Genomic DNA, 16808 nt, shown 5'->3' with positions numbered 1-16808 from the left:
AAAAAAAAAGTAAAGCCAAACTCGTAATGCCATGATGTTGGGGTTTGGAGACCATTCTCTGTCTACAAGTCAAGGCTACAATGTTGCCGCATTGCTTTAAATGATGCTGCATCGCAAAATTATATAGCAAGGCAGAGCTTGTATAAATTTTTTTTTTTCAAGAACAAGGCTCTCGAACCCTAAGCAAGTGATCAACCACCCTCCTACAATATTCGGACGAGCTCAACCAAATAATATTTATGTATGAGATAATTGTCCAATCCGATTAATCAATACAATTAGATGTCACATAAAACTACATAACTTTTTATGTATATAATACTTAAATTTTAATATTTATTTATATAATATTTAAATTTAAATTATATAAAAATTATTAATATTAATTTTTAAATAAAATATTTCGATGTTAATACATTATATAATTAAAGATCAAAATTTGAATATAAGTTGAGCAATGGGTAGGCCTGATCCTCCTCAAAAATTTGGAGGATATATATTTGATATTTTCGAAGAAAAAAGTGGCTAAAAGTTAAAAGAGAGTCGCTCGCTGCTGGTAAGAATTCTGCAACTCCGGAGCTGACGAGCGCTAAGTTATCAGAGAGGACAGAGTGAGAGAAAGGCAGGGAGAAATAGAGGAGAAAGAGGCAGAAAAGCCCTAGGCCTATCTTCTTCCTCGCTCAACCGCTCTCTCTGGCTCTCGACATGGAAGAACTGAGTAGCACGCGGCATTGGGGGAAGAAGCCGCATGGGTCCGCAGTGTTTGCAAGGTCTACCTACGATGATTTCTTCGGGGGACAGCCGAGGCACACGACGCCCTTTCCGGCGCGGTTTGAGGATTATTGTGAGATCTTCGGCAGCGCCGCTTCCGTTTCCTCAATCCCAATGCTTGACCTTCCCCCAGCAGACGACGACTTCGCTGCTTCCGGCGACGGCGACCGAAGAGTTAGAGTCGACTATTCCGAGATTTTTGGGGGACTTAGCGGAGACTGCTTCACGGTTTCGTACGAGGAGCTGTTTGGCGGCTCAAACGGATCCGGGGTCTCTTCTTTGGACGGGAGGTGAGTTTTAGCTCTTCTTTCCTCACTGGTCTCTTCTCTGCTCGATGGGGTTCCTTCTTGTTGCTATGGTCAACTTTCTATTTTATAGAACGTCTGGTTTTTTTTTTTTTAAATTTAATTTTTTTGCAAGACTGTTTGATCTTTTTATTGCTCTCTGTTTTTTATCATCTTGTTAAGTGAACGCTGATTTAAACCAGCTTGTTGTTCAGGATACAAAACATGATCAAAGAAAATGATATTTAGTTTTTTTCCTTTTTTTTTTGTAAATTTTGACATGCTTTTTAAAAAGATGGAATATATTTGTGAATGTATTTTCTCGATCGCTGTCTTTAGCATAGAATGTATGGGAGATTTTGTTCGTTTTTACGCTGTTCGCATGGTTTCGTTATAACGTATGTTCTTTTAACGTAGGAGCATTTCTTGGTTGGTCGTCTGATGTTTTGTATGAGTAGATGTTGGAGTTCTGTTTCATATAATAACAATTGCTTCAGTTAGCAGCAAAGAGCTACCGAAAGAGCGTTGTTTAGGCATTAAAAAATACTTCTTTTATTCTTGGTTAAATAGGATTGGCGTGCCGTACCAATTTTTGTAAGAGCTTTAGAAAATTGGAATTTATGATTTGTCTCCATCTGTGAGGAGAAGAAGCTCAAAGCGATATCTTTGCTTGAAGGAGTTCTCAAGTTCGTCTAAATCTATATAAATCTTAGCAGACCATCTTTAGAAAATTAGATTTTATGATTTGTCTCCATCTGTGAAGAGAAGAAGCTCAAAGCGATATCTTTGCTTGAAGGAGTTCTCAAGTTCGTCTAAATCCATATAAATCTTAGCAGACCATCGAACTTGATGCACCGTAACTGTCTAAGAAGTTTTATTACTTTGGTTGGACTCAATATGTTGCTGGAAGTGAAAGAAATAGTGAATTTGCGAAGAAAGCAGCGAAGTACCTTAGCATAAAAAATGAATCAATTCTGAAAAGAGAATCAACACTGATGCTCCATGACTGTTGAACAAGCCTGTTCCCTTTAAACGCCTTCCAAATAGACCAGGGTCAAGGTTGTTGCTGGGAGTCTAAATAGTGATTTAATGAAGAAAACAACCGGCACCTGAGCATTCGAAAAGTGAATCTAAGATTTCCTCAGGCTCATTAACTTCTTTTCTAAAGCACTAGCAGAGAAAGTCTTTCCAACATATCCCATTAATTATATAGTGACATACTGATTGAGCGGTCAAAGGAACATTGATCTTCCGAAAAGATGTAAAAATAGGATTTAAGATCTCCAGAGTTCAGTAATGGCTGACTTGTTGTTGTTGGGGATATGAGTAAAAGACCTTTGATAAACAAACAAGAAAGTAAAAGCAGCAGAAAGAAAATGATACCAGGATTTAACATGAAAAAACTCAAATTAGGGAAAAAAACACTAAGCCACACCACACCAAGAATTTCACTGTAAAAATTAAGAGAAATAAGTATAAATCTTTTTTCTCTCTCGCTCTCTCCTTTCTTCTCTTCTCACACACACCGTTCCCAATGCCTACACCTCAAAAATACAAGAGAAAGACAAGTAAATAACCCCAAGTGATGCAACCCTTCAAAAAATCAAAAAAGAAAACCGTCAAGTCTGTCTCGCAGCGCTTGAACTTCTGTCTTGATTCTCTGTGGCGTCGTATCTAGACCGCTGCAGTGCTCCGCTCTCTGATGTCAAACTCTAGGGCGCTCGGGAACATAGAGCTAGGGTGCTCGGGTATGCAGCTCCGAGGTGCTAAGGTACACAGCATCAGGGCGTTGTACGATTTTTTTTTCTTAGGGTGAATCCCCCCGCATCCTCCCAACAAGCACGACAAACTCGAGGTCCGAGGCAACAGAAAAACCTGATTGATCAACAAATCCCAATATATTGTTGTTTGTAATTTTTATATTTTTTCATATTAATTTTTATATGTTTTTCATTTATAAGGGCAGATAGGCTATACATATTTTTGGTGGGAGTTTTTCAAATGTAAAACTTTCTTTTGAAAGCTATTAAATCACCCCAAATCGGGGCCCCATAGTTACAATTAAAGCTTTAGAAAATTTCTTATTATTGGATTGATTTATTATAGTTTTTAAATAGGGTTTCTAGAGGAAGCCACTCATTATGGCCTTTGGAAGGCATTTTATGAAAGAGATTTTGTTATATTGTTTAGCATTTTATGTATTATTAATACTTTTTCTATTTCAATGAAAATGGTTTTGATTTTTTGCAAAATTTTGTGTTTATAAAGAGTTAGTGCTATTAGCTTTTGGAATGATTTGCAAAATAAATCATATTTAAAGTTTGCTAACCCTAATATTTCTCTTCTTCTTTTAACTTATTCGCTTACATTATGACCATCTAAAACCACTCAAAGCCTAATCTAAACCAACCCATACCCCTTCCAGAAAATCCTAATCGTTGTTAACCACATATTATGACCAAACCAAATGAAAAGTTCATAATTTTCTATGCACATATCCGATTTATGTAAAATCACCTACATTAGTTTACTAGCATCCCAAACATCTAATATGGCGGTACTCATCATTTTCCATTAAAAAGATAACCCAACCATCGATTGCCATAAACCTTCAACAAGAAATATGTTCTAAAATCTTAAAACTAGTCATTATTGTCCTTAGCGTTCCCTCATTCTGAAACCTTCCACCTCTACTCCAACAATTATTGAACCTTATTAATCACATCCCCATCATTCGGTATTAGAGATAAAATGATTCAAAACCACATAGCCCTGCCTAAGAGAAAGGGATAATCAATAATTCAAAGAGGCTTCACCACCAATATGACAAGTGGCAACACTTTCTGGGAATTTCTTCGTTTAGATTTTCTTTCACAAGAGCACTTTTGTTTCATGAGATCTTCTACTTTATCAATAATGAATATTCAAAGCAAGTGAAAACTTTAGCTTTTCTTTTATTGATAAATTGCTTTATTTTATCAGGAATCAGTTCTAAAGAAATCTAGGATATTGTCATGTTATGTTGGCAATTCTATGATTAATTTGCTAGTTCTCCAAGTAGTGAACATCAAATAGAAGCAAAGCTAATCCTATCTTAAAGCCTACCCACTCCTTTGATATATGAAAATTCCATGCAATCTAAGGGCGTAATCCACAAAGAAATATTCCTTGCAATATATTGAGTGCATTTTTAAACATGAAAATTATTAGTTGATATTTACTCTTAATGAAGTAGTTTTATGCATGCTATCTTTACTTGAAAATAAGTTTTTGACAAATGCTTAAAGACTCTAAAATTTTTCATAAAGCTGCATTTCATTATTAGTTAAACATCCTTTTATCTTCTTTTGCATACTCATTTTTGCATGAAAAAAATCCGTAAGTGGTTTATGTACTTGTAAGATTAAGAGGGCTTTGTCAAAATGGTCTAAACTTTCTAAGGAGAGTTTAGGATTTAAGTGTTCTATTGTGGCCCTCTCCTCACTTGAAAATTATTTTAGTCAATTTTATTCAAATCTTTAAATATTTTTCATTCATGTTTTCATCTCGGCATTTTCATAATTTTAAATTCATTTCCCTAAATAATAATTATTGTGCTTTTGCAATCATGCATCCTCTTACATCATTAAATAAACCCTAAGCAATGCCCAAAATTGACTTCTTCATTTGATGGAATGCACATTGTTAACAAATTTTTTAGATTGGCTCAAATAATTGAATAATTGTTTTATTGCCATGACATCAACGACTATCAAGTAACTAGTTTTATAAAATTAATTGATAAGAAAGACCAAAATACATTGGAATAACATGAATTAGTTGGGGTTTTGAGTGGTTTGTGTGAATTAGGTAAGGTTTGAGTGGTTTGTGCATCTCGTAGAGATTGTTGTTCTGGACTATAACATTTATTGGTCTCCTGACTATTAAATCCAAAGAAATGAAAATTGTCATTACACATTAGTGGAATGGAGAACTTTCAATAGTTTATTGCAATAAAATGATATATTGTCTCCCATAATGCTAGCATGTTTTCTTTTGGTCGTGATCCTAAAGTTGCTACTCTGTGGCGGATTGAAATGTATTGCTTTAATTATGTATAGGGTTCGATGGGGTGTGTTGTCCGGAGAACAGGCTAATGAAGCTTCAGAACACTTGCTAGAAGGATATTCCAAGGATCACTTATCAAATTTGGAGATTGGCGAGGTTGCTTCAGTTCCTAACCATTCAGATGATGTAAGTTCGAAGCAATTCAGCATGTCTTACCACAAAACAAGCTGGGGAATCACAGATGATTTAATTAGTGAGAAAACTAGTCCAGCTAAATTTGATGCTCTTCCTGAATTTACAGCTGTGATTGATGCATGCGATCCTGTTCTTGAGAAGAAAACTCAAAAAGTTAACGAAGGAACCACCAACAATACAGATAACAAGAGATACATACATGATAGAGGACAAGAGAATGAAGCACCATCCAACTCTTCCTGTAATGCAGCTAACTCTGAAAATCTGAAAGTAGATCAGCTTCCACCATCAGAGTCTAATTGTGATTCCCTGCTAGATGCTCCCGAAAATGAGAAGCATCATTCCAGGTCTTCCAGCTACCATTCAGTATCCAGTGGTGATGTTTACTTGTCTGATGTTGAATACTTGAATATATCAGAAATTAGTCTACAAACAAAACCTTTGCAAGGGCCACCACCTTCAAGATCTCCTCCTCAGCTAATTAAGAAGCCAGAGCATCTGGAAAAGGTACATACAGATTGCAGTTCTAATACAGAAGAAGGAAGCTTGCTTAAACCCAAGCTAAAGTATCATATGAATTCCAGCTGTGGTGCTACTAAAATCCATGCAATTGATGAATCTATGGAAGGCAATTCTTTTTGCAATCATAATGACATGGATCTTAGTTCAGCTGCTGCTGCTTCTGTAGCTGCTGTAAAAGTTGCAATGGAACAAGCTCAGGCTCAGTTAAAAATTGCGAAGGAGTTGATGGATAGAAAACGGGATAAGTATAAGAGGAAGGTTGGCGAGCCTAAAGCTATGACCTGTGAGGATGATGGATCTGACCATGAAGTAGAACTTAAAAGCTATAGCAAAGTGAAATATCCTAACAACTTGCTCAAGAGGATTAATTCGATTAATGAATGTACTTTCCTAGAAAGGGAAGAAATCAGGAATGCAGGGACAACTTTGAACCATGAGAAGAAAGGGCGATTTTCAACTTCTGGTGAGAACCAACCACAGGTTACTCCAGATGAAATATCTGGTGAATGGAAAACTGAAAAAAATTATTATGAACTGATAAGGAATGGTAGTTTGTTGAGCGAGGATAAAGATAACTATATGCATGAAAATGAAAAGAAAGTAAAAGCAGCCATGTATGGATGTCAGGATATATACAAAGATAGTAAAAATGGTGAACAGTCTTTTGAAGTATTAGAAAACCAGAAATCATCAGAAGCTAGTTGCAGTGTTGAAAAGTTAGAAAATGATCACAATTTATATGGTGCTAATATGGATTACATAAAGGAGTCAAACAAGAATGTTGTACATGCAATTATGGAGGATTTTCTACATAAAGGAAGTGCAAGTAAACTTAATGATGCTTATGGCTGTCATCTGTTGGATGATACTCAGAATGAAGGTGATGTTCATGAAGATAATGCCACTAAGGACAATGACAACCCTTCCAATTCTGCTGTGGGTTCTTGTTTGTCTAAAGATAGTGAGGAGATATTCCAAGCTTCAAATTCTAGATTCGGGCTTGGGGTGGATAATGGTTTTTGTGAGGAAACAAAGTTCAATGCTGCTGAAGAGATCTTTAGAGATGTGGGAAATAAAGAGGAGATTCATGTGAGTCATGTGAATTTTGAACTAAATAAAAGCCATGAAGTCTTCAAAGATGCAAATGAAGCTGTTTTCCAGGGAAGATCTGATGATGAAATTATGGTGTCTGATGGGTTTTGCTCAAATAATACAACTGAAAAAATTGATGCAACGGAAGAAACTAAAAAATTAAATGAAAATGAGTGCATGAAATATCTAATTTCTTCTAATGCGTCTATTTGCATGGATAAGGATAATAATAACATCGCGGAAAATGAAGAGGTTAATGGGTTACAAGCAAATGAAGAAGGATGCATTTTTAAAAAAAAAGAGCTTGAACAGGAAGCAATTCATAATGCCAATGGGCTGGAAAATGGAAAGGAAATAAAAGATGCTCGAATCGAGCACCAGGAAGATGAGTCAATGGGATCAGACAGGAACCAGGAGCTGCACAATTTTGAATTCTTGGCAGCAGCAGAAAAAGATTGTACTGAGAAAGGAAGTGAGAACACCTTGGATGTCCCTGTGGCTTGTAATTTGGGGGGAAATAAGTTCATTTCAACTTCAACTAAGGAATTCTGCCAACAGTGTGAGGAATCAGCCCCAGAGACTATTCTGTTAAGGAAGGAAGCTAAGTCACTATCTAAAGCTCCGGATATAACAGAAGTTGGTCTTGCTGAGGTGGCTGAGAATCATAAACATTCAATTCATATAGATGAAGAGGAAAATAAAAATGTACACATAGAAAAAGAAAGTGACAAAGAGCGAGCTATAAAATTGGAAGAGAAGGAGCGAGAGAAAGAAAGAGAAAAAGATAGGATTGGTGTGGAAAGAGCAAATCATGATGCCCATCAAAGAGCACTTGCTGAATCCAGGGAAAGAGCTGAAAGAATTGCAGTAGAGAGGGTGACTGCCGAAGCACGACAACGTGCACTTGCTGATGCCCGAGAGAAGGCAGGAAAAGCGGCTGAAGCTGAGAAGGCATCTAGGGAAGCAAGATTGAGAGCTGAGCGTGCTGCAGTTGAAAGAGCAACTGAAGAGGCCCGCAAGCGTGCTATTGAGAAAGCACTTGCTGAGAAAGCTGCCGCTGAGGCAAGAAGCAGGATGAGAAAAGGCAATGCAACAGCATATTTTAAAGCTGATCATATTAAGGAAGATTCTGAGACAAGACGAAAATCCTCATGCGTAAGTAGAAAATAATTAAGGCCTACAATTTGATATTTTATGGAGGGTTCTTAATTATCAACTCGTGCAGGAAATTCTGCAGAATACACATTCTCAGAGTTCTTGTTCTACCAATGGCCAGAGATATTCAGATTCTTGCGACAATGGTAATAGTGGATTTGTATGGATTATTTATTTATTTCTGAAAGCTAACTATTTATTAATTTTCACTGTTAACTTTGGGGCTGTTGTTTCTATTTTGATGTTTGTATTTAAAATGAGATCTCTTATTCCTATTTCTCATGTTTGACTGTTTCTTTGTGTGAACTATATAAATTCTAATGTTAAGTTTTGAAGTAGGTGGAAGTGAATCGAAGTTGAGGTGCAAAGCAAGACAAGAGAGACAACAACGGACAGCTGAGCGTGCTGTAAGTTTTTTTTTTGTACTATCTTTATTTATGTTTTAGGCTTAATTATTATTGCATTAATTTTGTATTTGCTAATTTTTATTTGTATCTAATTATTAGGCTAAGGCACTTGCTGAAAAGAATCTGCGTGATTGTCTTGCTCAAAGAGAACAGGCAGAACGAGATGTAAACTTTTCACACATTAATATTCTACTCTATAATTTATTTGATGCCAGAATTCCTTATAAATGTCCTGATACAAGTGAAACTATCTTTACAGAGGTTCGCAGAATCACTAGATGCTGAGGTGAGGAGGTGGTCAAATGGAAAAGATGGGAATTTGCGTGCATTGTTGTCTACACTTCAATATGTATGCTAACTTCTTTCTTTAGAAGCCTCTTTCAGAAAGACATTTACAACTTGCAGCTTTTTTTGATAGTCTAAGATCATAAACAGTGGCCATATCATTTGGTATATGATGTAACTTGAGTTGCAAAATTCGGAATCCAGGAAAAACAGCCCAATAACAGTGGAAAAATGGAGGATTTCTTGGATGAAAACACTCACAAACACTTCGGTTACTTAAATATCAAAAGACTTACAAGTTTCTACGGATACAATGCTCTCAATTCGAGAAGAGAAGCTTTCCCCCAAGCTCTAGATTAGAAGAAACTAAAAACAGCCACCAAAATAAGATGCCTCCAAAACAAACCCTAACTCCCTTTTAACTCCCACCAAAAACCCCCATAAACCCCTAATTACCCCTAGGGCAAACACATCATCCCCCCTCTTCAATTTGGTGGGCCCCATGGGCCCACCCGCCTCCTCTATCCCTTTCGGCCGACTGCCCAAGCAGGCGGGTTCTCCGCCTCCAGTACGTGAGAACCGGCCCTTTTTGGGCCGGTGTTGCTGTGGGCTGGACCGGCCGGTCCGGTCCATCAGTATATTACCTCTTTTATGTGCGGTAATATTTCTTAAAGAAAATGTGCTATTTATTGGCTTCTAAAAATCTAACAGTACTGTTAAAATAGTGACTACTTGCCTTCATGCCTGTCAGACTGCGTCTGAATACTGTTAGCGATTAATTTAGCTGATTTAATTTATTGGCAGATCCTTGGATCTGACAGTGGTTGGCAGCCAATTCCTCTAACAGATGTTTTAACTGCGGCTGCTGTGAAGAAAGCTTATAGAAAGGCTACTTTATGCGTTCATCCAGATAAACTGCAACAGCGGAGGGCCACCATTCAACAGAAGTACATTTGTGAAAAGGTGTTTGATCTCCTTAAGGTACGATTTATAATTTGGGGAACTTTACCAATTTCTTCATGTGAAATATTTTTCATCCTCCTCTCAAATTATGAGCATTTTAATTATTGTCGCAATAATTTAATTATATATTTTTAATGCTTTCATGTACTCTGAATAAGTGAAAAAAATGAAGTACACAGTGCATGAGTTTCCCTTTAATGTGGGCTCTTGGTTTGGGATTGATTTGCGCAATTCTAATACAATGCTGAGAACGTGCCTATGGATTTGAATCTGTTATCTGCACCTTTCAATTAAGACAACTAAAACTTTGCTCCAACCTTGCACTGTATCATAAGAAAATTTGAAATTAGCAAATATGTTGTTATGGATTATAATGAAATGAATTGATTAATTGTTGAGGTGGGGCCGATAGGGGTTGAGTTCTTGCAAGCTACCTAGTTTGAAGACTTGTTGGTGTGTCCTGCTTAATTCATGACAAAGATTGAAATGATATCCGTTAGAATTGAACAACGATAACATCAAGCCCCATCACGTGGGGTTGGCTACATGAATAATTTTTCTTCATTGTGTCCTAATAAGAGTCAAATTCTACCAATTAGAACTGTGCCAACAAAAAAATTAAAATTCTTAATTTTCAAGCGGACTCAAAATCATTTTGAGTTGACTCAAAAATGTGGTTTAGTGGTTGAATTGAAGGCATTGTAATTTGTTATATATGTCCTCGTGGAACAACTAATTGCTACAAAAGCCCAAACTAATAAAGAACATAAACAATATTTTTGGGAGAACACAAGTAAATTAAATGATGATGATCTCAAACTTGTGTTAAATCTCATATATCACTACCATTTGATAATGAAAAAAGCATATGAAGTTATAAAAGCATACGCATGGAGTTACCAAATCTAGGTTTATGCAATCTCTATAATGAAGATGAGTTTGATTAAGAACTCCAAAATGCTTCAAGCATTTAATAGATCATATGCTCTCAAACACTTCCATCACTTTTGTAGGGTGTCAATCAAAGTTTCATATGGTTGTTGGATATTTGGAATTGGATATATTATATTTCTTACTAATTTTTTTCTCATCGGCCACTTGCTATTTTTTTCATTTACTTTTTACCAGTTCAATTCAGCTGTTGTTCTCCTGTTTTGTAACTTTTGTTTTAATATGAAATATAAATTTCATGCTTTTAATTTAAAAAAAAAGTACTTGGCACAGTTATTTTAATTCCTACTTGCTCCCCTTTTAAGTTTCCAAAACCAAGCCATATATTGTAGTAAAATTTGCTGCTTTTTTTTCCATTCAGTTTCTTGTAAGTCATGTTATTTGTTGACTAAAAAGCTATCTGGATCTCTTAGGGATTACAGGAATCTTATGGACATATTTAATTTTTAGCATCCAAGTTGCCTATTTTGAAGTTTTTGTTTGTTTAAGTCCGAATTCTCAGTGTTGGCATCCTTCATGCGTATTTTTATGACTTAAAATGTTATTTTGATTTTCTTGCACTCTCCACTTACAGATAATAACCTTGAAGAACATTTAAATAGCTTTCAAAATCTTATTCTTGCAGTTCATTTATATGTATAGATTCCTTGGCTGTCACTTTACATTGGCCTACTTAATTTGCAGGAAGCTTGGAACAAATTCAACTCAGAGGAGCGATAGCCGAAAATCCTAACAATTTATTTAACTATTATTGAAGTTTTAGTGCATGGGAAATGTTGGATCCTTAACTAACGTTCATATCATTTGTTTATGAATATTCTTTTCTCTTGTATGTTTTGGTGATACCATTTATAGAGTTGAGGACGAAGAGAATACTAGTGGAAAGGACCAGAGCTAAAATGTGATGTATGGGATATAAGGGGAAAGACACAAGGAATGGGGATTCTGGAGCTATCATTGCATCAGGGGTGTTAAAATGAATTTTTGGTTCGAGTTTGGGTCTAATCTAAAACTAACCAGCCTTTAATTTAGATGACCCGATTAAACAAATGGGTCATAAATCAAAATTCAAATCCAACGTGACCTAACCGGGGTTGACTTGACCCGACTTGCTAACCCGCAATGCATCTAAGTGCAAGAGGGTGAGGGCAATAGCCCATGCAGGCAAAGGGGGCAAGATTGCCGATGAGGGAGCGAGTGAGTGCAGGCAAGCTTGAGGGCGAGGTAGCGAGTGCATGCGAGCGAGGTTGTGAGTATGTACGGGTCATCATTTTTTAACCCATCACTATTGCATCTCACACCGTCATCTACTAGATGAAATTATAATGGAAAGGATGATAAGAACATTATTTTTGAGGTAATTTAAAGTTTTTAGTATGCAAATATTAAAGATTTGATGTTAAATATATAAATTTTATAATTTTGAGTGACATGCTTGTAATAAAAGGGGGTATACCAATAATGTTGTCATATGAAAGTTAAAAATTCAAATAAATAAAAAATATATACTAGATTAAATTTGGCAGAGTATATATATATATTTTTTAATTCAGAAATGTTAAGGAATTGAAGTATTCTGTACTGTGTTGGTAGGTTCAAGCATTTATTATGCTTTTAAGTGCTCGTGAAAAGTTATTTCCTTTAGAAAAGTTTGATGATGTAAAATATAAGCTAGCAAAAATAAAGACAATTTAGAGAAGATGGAAAGCTTAACTATGAGAAGGACTTAGTTGTTTTAATTACTTAATAAGTTAGAAAATTAGTAAGAATAATTAATGATCCAATGAAAGTCTTGAAGACTGTTTCGTGGCAATTCTAACGCAACGTCAATGAAGGTTATGACAGCCAACTTTTTTTTTTTTCCTTTTTTGTTTTTCATCATAAGGCATTTGACAGCCAACATTATAACTATTATAACATTAATTAAGGGATTACGGTTTGTTTGAGAGAATTTTCTCGTTAATTTATTAGAAATAATCTTTTCTTATTAGATTTAAACGTGAATTTGACTTTTACAGGACAATGAAGAAAAATGATTCATGCAGCCGATCCCTCGTAGTGGGGCAAAGGCTTGATGATGTTATTGTTGTTGTTGTTGTAGAAGTTTATGTTGTGGAAAGTTATTATTTTACAACTAAAGTAACTAAGTTATTTTCTTCACAACAATTTCATAACTACCTTAAATAAATATAATTATTGACTTGACTTAGAGGTGTAAGTAAAATTTTGTATTGATTAAGATAGATTTTAAAATATTTATTTATTTTTTCAGATGATGTAATAATATTTTTCTATATATTACACTTGGTAAGTACTCTAAAAATTATCTTGATCGGGCACGAATCTTGAGGCAAAAGCTAGTTGGAAACTTCAAAAATTAATGTCAACCCGAACCCGACTCGGTTTTACAAACGGGTCGAAATCTCTAACCCGAACCCGACCCGGTTCGGGTTCGGGTTGACCCGAACCCGAAATTTTCGGGTCGGGTTCGGGTCGGGTTTTCGGGTCGGGTCCAATATTGACAGGTCTAAGGCATTTGACAGCCAACATTATGACTATTATAACATTAATTAAGGGTTTAAGGTTTGTTTGAGACAATTTTCTCGTTAATTTATTAGAAATAATCTTTTCTTATTAGATTTAAACATGAATTTGACTTTTACAGGACAATGAAGAAAAATGATTCATACAGTCGATCCCACGTAGTGGGACAAAGGCTTGATGATGTTATTGTTGTTGTTGTTGTAGAAGTTTATGTTGTGGAAAGTTATTATTTTACAATCAAAGTAACTAAGTTATTTTCCCCATAACAATTTCATAATTAACTTTATAAAATGATGCAGTTGTTCCAAGTATACCTTAAAAAAATATAATTATTAACTTGACTTAGAGGTGTAAGTAAAATTTTGTATTGATTAAGATAGATTTTAAAATATTTATTTATTTTTTGAGATGATGTAATAATATTTTTCTATATATTACACTTGGTAAGTACTCTAAAAATTATCTTGATCGGGCACGAATCTCGAGGCAAAAGCTAGTTGGAAACTTCAAAAATTAGTTTTGGGAGCACCCAAACTTCGATTTTAGCGAGCTTATAGTCAAACTGAGCATCTCGGAAATACGAACCCAACGACACCAAATTCAACTCAATCCGAGTCCAAATGAGTCCGAATAAAGGACCCGAAGCGCTGTCGAAAGGTTAAAACTGCAATTTTAGTTACCAAACGGTCTCCGATTTTGACGAGCTTATACTCGAATTGAACTGCTCGACGAGACGAATTTAACGAGCCCAAGATCGCCAAATTACGACATCATTAAGGGCTCCAAATGTCTAACGAATAGTGCATGATTGAAGGGTTCAATATCGGCCGTCCATTCAAACCACTCCTTATTCGCCCGTGATCTCACACCTATTTACAAGTCATGCCACTACAGAAAAACTATAAATAGAGCCCTCATTCTATAGAAAGGGAACTCAAGTGAAGAGAGAGAAGAAGAAGAGAAGGAGGAGAAGGAAGAAGCTCCTCCTTGACCATCGCCGGAGTTCGTCCTGCCGCCCGAACACGCTGGGATTCTGCGTGATATTCGGGAGAACGCAGGAATTCTGCCCAACTTCCACGTGATGCTGAAATTCTTCCCAATTTACAACAGAGTCCCCTCCTGACGCCGAAACTCCGCCCAAGTGAAGCCGGAGCTCTCCTCTGCCACCAACAGACGTTGTACTTCTACCCGACGTCGGACCTTCACTCTTCGCCAAGTTTCTACCCGACGCCGGACTTATACCGGTTATCGGACTTTGCTGGACGTCTATGCAAAGATGCATTTATTTCCATTGTTGGATTTCCACCTAACGCTGTCCTTCTGATTTTCGTCGTCAGACTACAGTCCTTCCGACCTCCGTCGCCAGCCGACTACGGTCCTCCTGACTTACGTTGCCCACTGACTACAAGTCTTCTGGCCTCCGTCGCCCACCGACTACGGTCCTCCTGACCAAACGAACATGTTAATAGTGATTCTTTGTATTCACATCATGTAAATGTACTCCATAAGATGTACATCAAGCTAAGACCTTCCACCAAGGAAGGACCTCATTTGTAATCAAATACAATACTAGTGGATTCATTCAAACTGGGGTAGGCCCCGTGATTTTTCCCCCCTTTTCAGGGGTTTTTCACGTAAAAATCTTGGTGTCTCATAAATGTTAGACCGTCTCTCTTTATCTGATTGCATGCCGGATTTTTGTACAATGCTAAGACGTTAAATCTCATATTTCTTTACCGCCGCAAATACTCCTGGACGCAACAGTTTGGCGCCGTCTGTGGGAACGTGGTTCCCGACTGGGGGGCAACTTTTGCTCTAATTTCAAAAGATTGCACTTATCAACTTCCTGACATCAGTCATTGTCGCATCAGATGCGGACTGGGGGGCAACTTTGACCCCAATTCTAGTCAAAAAGATTCTTCGATGCTTTCTATATCAAGGTGATATGTTAGAAAAATCTCAACAAATGCAAGGATACTTCTGATCAATAATAAGCTTCATACAGTCCCCTGCTGGGCTTCTACTCCTTGGACAAAGTCTTAATCTCAACCTCAAAAAGGCAGTAACAGTCTAAAGATAGACCATTCTTCACCTTTGATTCGGGATATACGCGGCGTTCGCCCCCTCCCAATCAAAGCAAAATCAATCCCAGGGGGATTCGATTTGATCTCTTCCACACAGGTTAACATCATTGAGAAAAAGCTCCGACATACAAACTCGGAAAGGTCTCACATCCTTGGTGGATTCTCTCGACCTCTTCCACACAGGTTAACATCGTCGAATAAAGTCTCTGACGTACAACCTCGGATAGGTCTCACTTTCTTGGTGGATTCTCTCGACCTCTTCCACACAGGTTAACGTCATCGAATAAAGTCTCCGACGTACAACCTCGGATAGGTCTCACATCCTTGGTGGATTCTCTCAACCTCTTCCACACAGGTTAACGTCGTTGAGAAAAAGCTCCGACATACAACCTCGGATTGGTATCAAATCCTTGGTGGATTCTCTCGACCTCTTCCATACAGGTTAACGTCGTCGAGCAAAGGCTCTGACATACAACCTCGGAAAGGTCTCACATCCTTGGTGGATTCTCTCGACCTCTTCCACACAGGTTAACGTCGTCGAGCAAAGGCTCCGACATACAACCATGGATATGTCTCACATCCTTGGTGGATTCTCTCGACCTCTTCCACACAGGTTAACGTCGTCGAGCAAAGGCTCCGACATACAACCTCGGATAGGTCTCACATCCTTGGTGGATTCTCCCGGCCTCTTCCACACAGGTTAACGTCATCGAGCAAAGGCTCCGACATACAACCTCGGAAAGGTCCTACATCCTTGGTGGATTCTCCCGGCCTCTTCCACACAGGTTAACGTCGTCGAGCAAAGGCTCCGACATACAACCTCGGAAAGGTCCTACATCCTTGGTGGATTCTCCCGGCCTCTTCCACACAGGTTAACGTCGTCGAGCAAAGGCTCCGGCATACAACCTCGGAAAGGTCTCACATCCTTAGTGGATTCTCCCGACCTCTTCCACACAGGTTAACGTCGTCGAGCAAAGGCTCCGACATACAACCTCGGAAAGGTCCTACATCCTTAGTGGATTCTCCCGACCTCTTCCACACAGGTTAACGTCGTCGAGCAAAGACTCCGACATACAACCTCGAAAAGGTCTCACATCCTTAGTGGATTCTCCCGACCTCTTCCACACAGGTTAACATCGTCGAGCAAAGTCTCCGGCATACAACCTCGGATAGGTCTTACATCATTAGTAGATCCAATATCGGTTAACATCATCGAGCAAAGGCTCTGACAAACAACCTTGGATAGATTATACATCCTTGGTTAACGTCGCTAGAATTTCGTCAATGGACTTCTACACAAAGTTAAATTTCTATATGTTGTTGAATTTCCTCCTGTCGCTGAATTTTTGCCTTGCAGGACTTTCGACGGACTAATACACAACGCCGAAATTCTGCCTGTCGTCGGACTTCTACCCGACATCGGACTTCTCCATGTCGTCAGACTTCTGCTCGTTAGCGGACTTCTACTCGTCGTCGGACTTCTGCTTTTCAGCGGACTCCTACTCGTC

General features: G+C 37.6%; 1 protein-coding gene across 4 annotated transcripts; it reads left to right on the top strand.

Annotated features, from left to right (window-relative positions):
* Window positions 1–517: 517 nt before the first annotated feature.
* On the top strand, window positions 518–11557 carry LOC110112273 (auxilin-related protein 2). 4 transcript variants are annotated; one of them, XM_028693959.1, is made up of 8 exons: window positions 518–1061; window positions 5156–8066; window positions 8149–8212; window positions 8406–8473; window positions 8573–8638; window positions 8733–8822; window positions 9563–9739; window positions 11357–11557. In XM_028693959.1, exons 1-8 carry the CDS (start codon window positions 706–708, stop codon window positions 11390–11392), a joined length of 3768 nt encoding a protein of 1255 aa, XP_028549792.1. In that variant the 5' UTR covers window positions 518–705; the 3' UTR covers window positions 11393–11557. The 4 variants fall into 4 exon arrangements, with proteins under 4 accessions (XP_028549792.1, XP_028549790.1, XP_020700097.2 ...); XM_028693957.1 differs by having other exon boundaries at window positions 8403–8473; XM_020844438.2 differs by having other exon boundaries at window positions 8137–8212; window positions 8403–8473.
* The last annotated feature ends 5251 nt before the right edge of the window (window positions 11558–16808 follow it).

This window comes from Dendrobium catenatum, unplaced genomic scaffold, assembly GCF_001605985.2.
Source record: "Dendrobium catenatum unplaced genomic scaffold, ASM160598v2 fragScaff_scaffold_390, whole genome shotgun sequence".
NCBI lineage: Eukaryota > Viridiplantae > Streptophyta > Magnoliopsida > Asparagales > Orchidaceae > Dendrobium > Dendrobium catenatum.
Note: the sequence above shows the minus strand (reverse complement) of the source record. Positions and strands in the feature narration are given on the sequence as shown.